Raw genomic sequence first — 10,973 nt, 5'->3', positions numbered from 1 at the left:
CTGCTAGCGCTTTAGTGCAAAAAACTTATCTTTAGTGCAAAAAATCTTCTCCGAGAATGAGAGACGACTTAGAGTGTAAATTTTATCAATAATGAATGATTAAAAATTATTCCGACATTAATGACTAAAAAAAAATTACTCATAGATTAAAATCAAGCGTAACATTTATTGTCAATGAAACTTAAAGAACATATATGGATAACAAACTTATATTTCAGGCAAACGTAGTTTACTTTCGCCTTTGCCTTCACCAAACAAATTTATCTTGTCATCATTAAAATCAGTAAGCCCACAGGGTCCATTATTTGTTGGATTTTGAATCGAGGCAACGTTGTTTCCTCTTTCTAAAGCAGCCTCTGCTCTCCCGTTCAACTCCGCCAATTTACGTTCCAATTTTTGAGTAATAGTCGCAGCTTTTGTGTTATAGTCCTCGACAACGCTATCAGTAGCAATCATCAAATCAGAGATGAAAGAATTATATTTATTTTTAAGTGTGTTGTCAACTGTTTGGAGCGTGGCGTTGCCTATTTCGTACTGATTGTGCTCCACAAATGAGCTGGTATTTTCCAGAAAGTCAATAACATAGTTCTTGAATCTGACTACTATTTCCGTCAAGTAATTTTCGACGGATTGATACAGTTCATCTCGAGTAGCGTTGAACCTCTTTTGTAAACTCTCTAAAACTTGAGCTGGGTTGGGTCTTTCTTGGTTTGAACTTTCAGCAGGGTTGAAGTTGTCCAATGGTTTGAATCCATTCATTGTTAAGTATCTTTTAAATTCCGGAGAGTTGAAAAGACTTGCAGCCGGTCCATTGTATCTTGATGTCTGCGATAGTTGCTACAATAAAAATTATAATTATGGAAAAATCTAAATTTTAATACAAAATAATCGAATGATGATAAATAATAATTAATTAATAATAATCCCCTATGAAATAAATTATAAAAGTGAAAAAAAGTATATATATGTCGTATCCGCTTCATATATTTGTTAGTTCCGAGAGCTTTCGATAGATGGCGCAGGGCTGCAAACATTTTTCGCTACCAAAAAGTTCACTCAGACCTTATAGATGTCAATTAAGGAAAAATGTATATATACAATATATTTTATTAAGTTTTTGACTCAAAATTTTTTACTGTGACGTTAATTCGGAGTTTTTATCACTTTTCTTGAAGTTATCGAAAGTCCACTGTATTATAATTATGTATTAAGTGCAATAACACCAAAATTATTAATCTAACTATTTATTTTTTTAACAGGTTGATAATTGCCCGAAAAAGAACCCTGGAAAAAATGACAGTCTAAATCCGTCGCTGTAATTGTAATCAATAAAACTTCAACCCGAAAATTTGACATCGAATAACATAAATACAAAAAGTGCCATTGGTGTCCGAAATTTGTGCGACATAAATTTTTTCTAGCCTCGTCCATCTAACGGAGAGTAGCTAAAATAATAATAACAACCAAAAAATTGTGGACTGGCAGAGACATCTAAGGTATTCGACTTTTCTTATTGACCTAACCAATAACTAGCGGTGGCGTCTAAAGCGCGAAATTCAATTTTTTTCGCTCGCTCTTTTTCTAATTCCATTTTTTCGGAAGTTTGATACCACAATAAAATTTTCAAGTTTTTTACTGGCGATAACTTGATTAAAATAAACGAATATTAATAATAAAAAATAAAGGTGTGAATTCCTACCTGAGAAGAGGTACTAGCAATAACTGCTAGGCAAATAATAGCAATAGCGATCATCGCAACTAATAACTTTCCACTTGGATACGATGCGTTAAGTATAATTGACAATTATCAATTGACTGGATAGCTTTCAAGCAACCTAAGCTTATATATAATACTTTTACGTCATAGACGCCAAACAATAAAATAATTTGTGTGGCCAACACTTGTGTAACGTTTATTCAAGTATTATTATTAAAGTCGCATGGATTATAATAGGAATATTATTTATTGATAATTAAATATTCATTAAAGATATAATATTATCAGTCGATGAGAATTATCAATATTTTCGGTAGATATAAATTATTATATTTGTCGTCTTATTCTTCATAGACGACCTTCTATTATTTTTTTCGATCTATTTTTGATGACTTCTAATTTCTTATCGTCGTTGCAACCAGTCGTTAATTGTACTTACTAATCGTTATATTATTATACTTCAAGCGATTGGTTCAGTTTTTATTTTCTGTGATAAGCACGTATACTTACGTATAATTATGGGACTAACCCATAGCTTCTGGCGTTTATTATCTATTTTTACAGATAAATTTGAGCATTCTTGCTTCAATTTTGGTATTATTTTTTCATGCTTTTATTACAGTTTACTTTCCATTTAATTTTTATAAAAAATTAATTTAAAAAATACCTCTACGGTATTTAGGTTTAAAAAAAATTTTTTTAATTAAAAATCTGTAAAGCAAAATTATTTTTCGGTAAAAAAAAAATTTTGAACTAGCAGCGCGACATCTTAAGGGAATTTTATGAATAAAATCAAAAAAACAGATCATTTGAATCACTTTATTGTCACACGCCATGTCGGCTTTGGGGGTGTCCTTTATCTGGTGTATTTAATAGTTGGATACAGTCACTAACGCATTATAATAATTATCATTATTTTTATTATTAATATTATTATTATTTTCTTTTATGTTATTATTATTGTTATTAATATTATTATTTTACACAGAGTCATCATAAAGCTATGTACTCGCTTAAAATATACATCAATATATATTTCAATAATTATATTATATATAAATCAACACATATATTCAACAACAGTAAATTTATGATTCTCAGTTGGTCGGATCACTCATACAATCTCATATGTACAGTCTCGACAAACTTTGTCGTTCTTGTTCCCAGTATGTATTTTAATAATTTTTTTTTTTTTTGTTAATTACACCCACATTTATTGATAATTAACGACTCCATTTTTTTAGTCCATTTATCATAAATTATAAGCAAATAAACTACACAAAACTCATATCATCAAAGACAACTTATTTTATGTAATTTTAATATAACATTATTGTTATTATCATTATCATTATCATCTTCATCAGTTTTATTATTATTATTATTTATCAATACATAGTTTTACGATGACTCTTTATTAATACAATTTTTTTTTTTTCTAATCGTACAGCTGAGATTTTTTTTTATTTTTAGTGATTTATGGTTTAACGTTATTCAATTTTTTTTTCTGCTTTTTTTTTTAATTTTTTATTAACACAACATGGTCACATTCACGCATTTTCAATGAAATTCAATTGTTGTTATTAACACGCCCATATTAATATTACCATGATTATTTTTACCATTAATTATTATTATTATTAATCATAATCATGTATCTATATCACCATTGACAAATTAGAAATGTACGAAGCTTTTTTTTTTTTTATTTAATTATTATTATTATTAATTTTTTTCGATTATCACGTGTAAACTCGAGTAACTTTTCTATAATGTTTTTGGAATAATTTCAATAACAATCAATTGAATTATCAATTTCTTAACGATTCATTTCATGGTTGTTTAGTTTTTTATTTTTAAACTTTGTTATTCGAAGACTCGGCGGTATTTTACAATCACACAATTTTTAACCACGTGATTTATATTAAATACTGGATCGATTGCATGGTAAATAATTCATCGTTGGCATCAATGTAATTGTTTTTTTTTGTTTTTCTGTTACATTTTTTTTTTTTTTGTGGTTAATTTAAGAGGTCTTAAGATTCTAGTGGAAAGAACATATTTTCATAATTCTATTTTGATGGAAAAAGAAAGAATGATATTAAAAAAATATTGTAATTTTGTATTTATTTTGTATAATACATTGTAGTTGCTGCGACAGATTAAATGATTTTTTTTTTAATTTTCATTAATTTATATAGTGTTTATTATTTGTAAAATTTTAAAAAAATTTTTAAATAATTTAAAAAAAATTTCGAGCAAATGTGACATATGTGAGCATACATCACATAAAAAAAAACTCAATAAAATCACATACTCTCAAAGTATCGTAAAAAAATCGAGAAAATTTTTTTTAATCATTCAAACGATTTTACTTTTGGTCAATTTATCGAACTATCTAATTCATACAAAACCACATAACCTGTCGTAGTCATTAAAATGTATTCGATAAAAAAAATTACAATATTTTCTGTCCAATTTAAGCTGCATTAGTATTCTCATTTATATACAACATCCAATTTATCATATTCTAGCAGTCCAGAATTATTAATATGATTATGATTATGATTATTATTATTATTATTTTTCTCTAACTATAAAGTACAAAGTCAGGAATTACTTTACTTGATTGATAAATTGATTAAATTAAGTTGAAATTTTCAAAATAATTATACATTAATTTAATGTAGTTTTTTTTTAATACATTATTTCTTAATAAAAGTTTAATGTATCCATGATTCACCAGCGTTAATTATTGAATTGAGCATGCATATATTTACAAACCGTCAAGGCAAGGGTAAGAAATTATTAATAGTTTTTTTAAATTATTATTTTAGTTACAAACTTTTCTTCTCAGATATTATATCAATTTAATATTAATAATATTATTATCTTTAATTTAATAAATTAAATATTATTATTTTTTTTTCTTCACATTTACCGACTTTTTGAATTCTATAAATAAATTATTTTCATAATTATAATTATTATAAAAGTGGGCAGTCTTTAAATTTTTAAGTGATTTCATTTAAATTTACTTTTTAAAGCCAATAGTTGAAAAGTTTTTTTTTTTCTTTTTATAATTATTATTTTTACATTAAATAAATATGATAAATGGAATTTTCGATACATACACTAATTCATTTTTTTAATTATTTTTATCTATACTTTAATTACTTTGCCGGTGATAATAGCCACGGATACAAATACATTTCTTCGTAGAAAAGTCTAAAAAAATTTTTTATTGTTTTTATTTTTTCAATCACTTTTTTTTTTTTTTTTTTTTTATTTACTTATCGCATCTACTAAGTGTAGCAATTTTATTTTATATTTTATATGTATTTATTTTTATATATCAAAGATCTACTTTTTAATAGGATATGCAATATTTTATGTTTTCAAGCATTGTAGCCAATTCACGTTTTTTTTTCTATTTATTTTGATAATAATTTTTTTATAATTAATAGAATTAAAAAAAAATAAATGAAAATATGAAATTTTTCGTAATTTCTTTGAAAAATTTTCAATCACTTTATAATACAAAATTTATAATTCAAAAATGTTATGAATCCTTATATGATCATATATGGTTTGGAATGATATAAAAATATATATGATTTGAAATAATATAAAACCATATATGATCATATATGTTACATTAATGCTTTAGAATCATATGAAACAATATGTGATCATATATGATCTACCATACAATTTAATCATATGAAAAAGTATATGATCACAAGTGCCCTAGACATACTTTATAATCATATAGAACAATATACGATCATATATGGTTTATGAATCCTTCAGAATCAAGTGACAATTTTTTGTTAATCATATATTGATTGTTTAAAATTTTTATTACATCCAATCAGATATCAGATTATATGATAAAAATTAACAGATCAAATCAGATGAATATTATAAATAGTGGAAAAGTGAATATATTTATCATATATTGTTTTGTCAAGCCTTGATTACATAAACCATATATAATGATATTGTGAATTATAAGTCAGATAAAAATTTTACTATCGAAAAGTGTCAATATATGAATCATGTATAATTTTGATTGGAAGAAAAAATCATAAACGACAACAAACAGATGAATTCAGAAATTTTTTTACTACACAGCGTCTGAAACCATATATGACGAAGTTGTGAATCATATAAAGTTAGATAGGAATTTTACTTTATAAGAGTGTCAATATATAAACCATATATGATTTTTTTGTAATAAAAAATCATATATGACAACAAACAGTATAATTTTTACCTGCATACCAGATAAGATAAAATAGATTGTTTGTATAACGTTTGGAATCATACAAAACCATATATGATAATTATAAATCATATAAATTCAGATTTTGTTTTTTAATGATTTTATTAATGGATCTCACTGAATTAAAATGATTGAAAAAATGTTTTGTTCTTATAAGGTGATTGAATATTTCATATAAAAAATAAATAAACAGAAGGAAATTTTTTCATCAGATAAGAAATGAAAAACGTGAAAACTGGCAGATGATTTAACAATTTAATTTGTATCATTAATACAATAATATTAATCAATAGTCTCGTGTATTGATGATCAATTTCTATGTATATAATATTACATTATATTTCATATTGTATACTTTAAATTTACTGTATATACGTTCATTATTTTCATATTTATAACCCCCTTGTGACTATTTATACTCCCACGCGTTCATTTTGCAAAAAATTTAATATTTCATAATTAAAAAGTCTGCTTAATAGTAAATCGTTAGTTACTTTAAGTATTACATTATCAATAACTTATACTTCGCTACATATCTCATTATGTCTTTTCACAATACTTACAACTTGTTCTTTTAATTTTTATTAATTAAAACGATTCTACATTCAGTATTTATTTATCGAGTAAAAAATCCTCCGTGTTTAAGGTTTGTATTTATATTTTCAAGCACATTTAGATATGGTAGCACACTTCTATCCTCTATCGGGCACATCGATTTCAAACATTTTCACCTTACTTGAAAAAATTATCAAATTATTTCTTTTTTAATTCATTCAATTATAAAAATTTAAATCACTTAAAAAATTTTAAATTATTGTGACTTTATTTCTCACAATTAAATAATTAAACAGCTTCAATTTAATTATCAGGCGATTCAAGAAGACGCTCCTTTGATCTTTAAAAATCAAAAAATTCCAATTTTTGCATTTCCCAATTTTTAAACTTATTTTTTATAAATATCTTCCAGAAAATTTAATTTTCTACAAAAAAATGTCTCTAATGATTTTTCCATCACCAATATCTCACTCAAAATTTCAAATTAAAAAATTTACAAACATTTTGGCCAGATCACAAGAAATTTTTTTTATTCAAAAATATTTTTTTAATTTACAAAATAATTTTTTTTACGTTAAAAAATGTATTTTTTTCCCCAAAAATTCCTTCAAGGAACATCTTCTTAATAAAATTTAAAAAATTTAACCAGCTACAAAATATAAAATAAACAAATTTAAATATTCAATTATTGTCATAATTTTTTGTTTAAATTTTGACAAATTTTTTCTAATTTTTCGTCCATTTTCTTCTTCTTCCGTCTTTTCAATCATTATTATTTTTCTCAAAACTCGTAAATATCAACTAGATATTCCAACATTCCCGACAATCAGTATCCACACCATAAAATAAGTTCGTACAATTATTTACAATAGATACAGAAAAAAAAAATGATGACTCACTAAAATTATTATGATTTGATTACATAATTGATATTCTTTTATCCAATCTCCCCGCAAATTTATAAAAAAAAGATAAATTTTTTAAAATATAAAAATTTTCAATTATTCAATTAATTACTAAAATTTAATAATAATTATTTCAAGCTAATTGTTAATCGTTATTATAATTAATTTTTTATTTTAGAATTGAAAACTTCTGTTGGACATTTCAATTTTGAATATTTAATAATTATTATTTACAATTACATCTATTACTCATTTGTTGATAATTCGTTACTGGATTTATCTTCGATTTTGTTATTATTATTAATTTTTCTAACAATATACCAATTAAGTGTACACTTAATAATAATTCTGTGTATTGCGAGCTTTCGCAATAAAAAAAAAATTTACGTTTTAATTTTATTATTATATTTTAATCACTTTTGTGATAACCGATTGATAATATTTATATATTATGATTAAATGCCTTTTAAGCGCACTAGTCACTTATAAATTAATAAATCACTCACTTTACTTTATTAAGTCTATTTTATCAGTTTTTAATTACTTATTTATTCGTGTGTAATTTAATTTATAGATGGGATTGTAGAGTACACCATATTTGCGTTTATATCGATGTGACGTACACTCGAGTTCCATTGATTTCACTGCAAACAATCATGTAATCATTAGAATTTTAGAAAATATTTTTATTTACAGATTAACAGAACGGAAGGGGCGATTTTTTAACAAGGGCCGAAAAAAATTGGCTTTGCGGGCAGTGGGGGGGGGAGGTCGTATGTGAGGACTCCGAATACGGTTTGGAACTTACCTCTCGAATTTGTAAGATTGATGTTTTAATTTTTATTTGATAAAAAAATAAACTACGTGGGAAATGCAAACGGATTGTTACTTTGTGCGATGGTAATTTAATTTCAAAATTAATTATTAATTATTTAATAAGTTTTTAGAGAATTTAAACATACAAAATTCATGCATTTTTTTTTTGTAAGGTATCTGCAGGTAATAAAACCTACACAGAAATGAAATTTAAATTTGTTTCAAGAGAAAAAAATTTTTGAGTTTCTAAATTTATTCTGGAGTGAAAAAAATTAATTTTTCAACGAAAAATTAATTTTCCTGTCTTTCAGGTAGATATTTGTAATAAAATTAAAAAAATTTAAGTAAATAAAAATGTTTTCAAGTTAATCAATATTTAAGGACATTTTCTTGAAATTACAAATATCTCTTAACTAGGTCTTATTACTCGCCGATACCTTAATTGAAAAATTTTATGTAGCAAAAATAACTTATGAGCCGTTAATTTTATTAATAAATAAAAAAAATATAATTGTTATCATTCGTATTGATTAAAAAAAAAAAAAAAATAACTATTTAAAATTGCTGGACAAAAAAATTTTGAGTTATTTTTGCATCAACTTTAGACTATAATACCTATTTTTCTATGAAACTGAGTGAGTAATAATTATAAATAAAAAAATGCCTGCAGAAATAAAATAATAATTATACTTATTTTTTAACTGTACTGGCATGGATTTTCTCTGTGGTTTCCCCATCGCCACTATTCCAACAACCGACCGAAAGGGGTGAGGAATAGGGTAAATGCAGTACAGAAAGCACAAATCGGTCCACAGCCGCATGGAGAATAATAAAAGATATGTGCAAGAATAATATGTTGATAATTGAAAGACAGTGCAAAAAAATGTAATTGATAATAAAAAATGGAAAGATATTGGAATATGTTGATAATAAAAAAGTGGATAATATATTGGATTATATTGATAATAGAAAGTAGATGAGGTAAAAGATTGTGTTGATAATATAAAAAAGCGAAGAACATACAATGATAATAGAGAGAAAAAACTATATGTGGAGACGCTGAGACAATCAGTCTTGTAAAAACCAGAATTGGTATACAAGTAAAAACTCATAAATAAAAAAAAAAATTATACTTATTTTTTATTAAAAATCGTATCAATAGAAAAAAATTCTTGTAAATTAAAAGTATAACAGTCCTAATCTATAACTCAACAAAAACACTAATTACCAAATCAACATCTGGGTACCGTGCACACAACCAACTGTTTCAATAAACATATTTTTTCATAAATTGTAACTGGTGTAATCTAAATTATTTATAATTTATAGTAATATAGTAACCATTGTAATTATTTTGGGTGTTGCTTTCAGCTCAATAGTTAAACTAATTACTTTGCAAACAAATCATTAATCTATTTTAAAAAAAAAAAATTCACTCAGTCTCAAAATTTTCAAATATCTAAAATTAAATCTATTAAATAAATTATTAAAAATAAATAAATATTGAGAGTTGTTTTTTACACAATTGTCAGGTGGTTAAGCGTTTAAAATTAAATACAAATTATTAAATGCATAGGATATAATTTTACACTAGTTTTGTTCGTTAATTTATAAAATTTCTTCTTATTTTATTTTTTTTTATTCACTAAAAAGTTTTTTAAGTAATTTTTATGACAAAAAAAATTTTTTTTCATCACTGGGAAAATAAAAAAAAAAAATTTATGAAACCGTGCCGGGAATCGAACCTGGAACTTTTCAATTTTTCATATATTTATATATATATATATATATATATATATATATATATATATATATATATATATATATATATATATATATATGTGTATATGAAAAATATTTGAAAATGCATGTGGGTACTCAAATGAAAGCTCTTGATGAGTGTAACATCGGGATGAGCTTATATTTTTAAAAACGTCAATAGTTAAGAAAGTACAGTGCAATTTAACAAAAGTCATTATTTAATAAAGCAAAATTTTATTTATTTATAGTTCACGTCAGGGCAGTCACATAGTGACCGCAAAGTTGCTAGTTATTATTATTATTAATTTAAAAAATTGATCAAAAAACTTAAAGAATTTTTTTTCAAAAAATTTATGAAATTAAAAATATAAATTAACAGTAAAATTACTAGTGTAAAACTAAAAAAAATATATATATATATATATGTTACAGACTACGAACGATGCCAACGATCTGTGCGTACCTAAAGCTAGATCTGGCGTTCATCCTGATACATGGCCGCTACGTCTACATTATTTATTAAAAGACTAGTTGTTCTAGTCGACATTAGTATCTGACATGATATGTGATGTGCTTTAGTGTTGAACTTGTTTATAAATAAAAAATATATATATATTCTAATGAAGTATTATGTTAATCATATACAATAAATAAATAAATAACGTATCAATAAAATCCGTCAACCTCAAACGCATTCAGTGATACAATTTAAAAATGATTTACTAAAAAATAGTTTCACTTAACCGTATTCAGAGCCGCCCTCTTCTATCAACTTTTTATCATTATTTTAATTAATAACTTCAATATTAAAAATTAAATTTTAATTTAACATTCAACAGTTTAGTTATCAAGCAGCCTAAGGCAAATATATATTTATATTTATATATATATATATATATATATATATATATATATATATATATATATATAT

At 24.2% G+C, this 10,973-nt stretch overlaps 1 protein-coding gene across 1 annotated transcript; it reads right to left on the bottom strand.

Annotated features, from left to right (window-relative positions):
- Positions 1–152: 152 nt before the first annotated feature.
- LOC141534272 (uncharacterized) lies at positions 153–5,138 on the bottom strand. Its single transcript, XM_074253530.1, has 2 exons — positions 1,700–5,138; positions 153–837 (listed from the first exon to the last, which is right to left on the bottom strand). The coding sequence occupies exons 1-2, from the start codon at positions 1,751–1,753 to the stop codon at positions 208–210; spliced, it is 684 nt and encodes a 227-aa protein (XP_074109631.1). The 5' UTR covers positions 1,754–5,138; the 3' UTR covers positions 153–207.
- Positions 5,139–10,973: the final 5,835 nt, after the last annotated feature.

Source organism: Cotesia typhae, unplaced genomic scaffold, assembly GCF_013202065.1.
Source record: "Cotesia typhae breed Kobodo isofemale line unplaced genomic scaffold, CoteBio_Ctyphae scaffold_13, whole genome shotgun sequence".
Taxonomy (NCBI): domain Eukaryota; kingdom Metazoa; phylum Arthropoda; class Insecta; order Hymenoptera; family Braconidae; genus Cotesia; species Cotesia typhae.
Note: the sequence above shows the minus strand (reverse complement) of the source record. Positions and strands in the feature narration are given on the sequence as shown.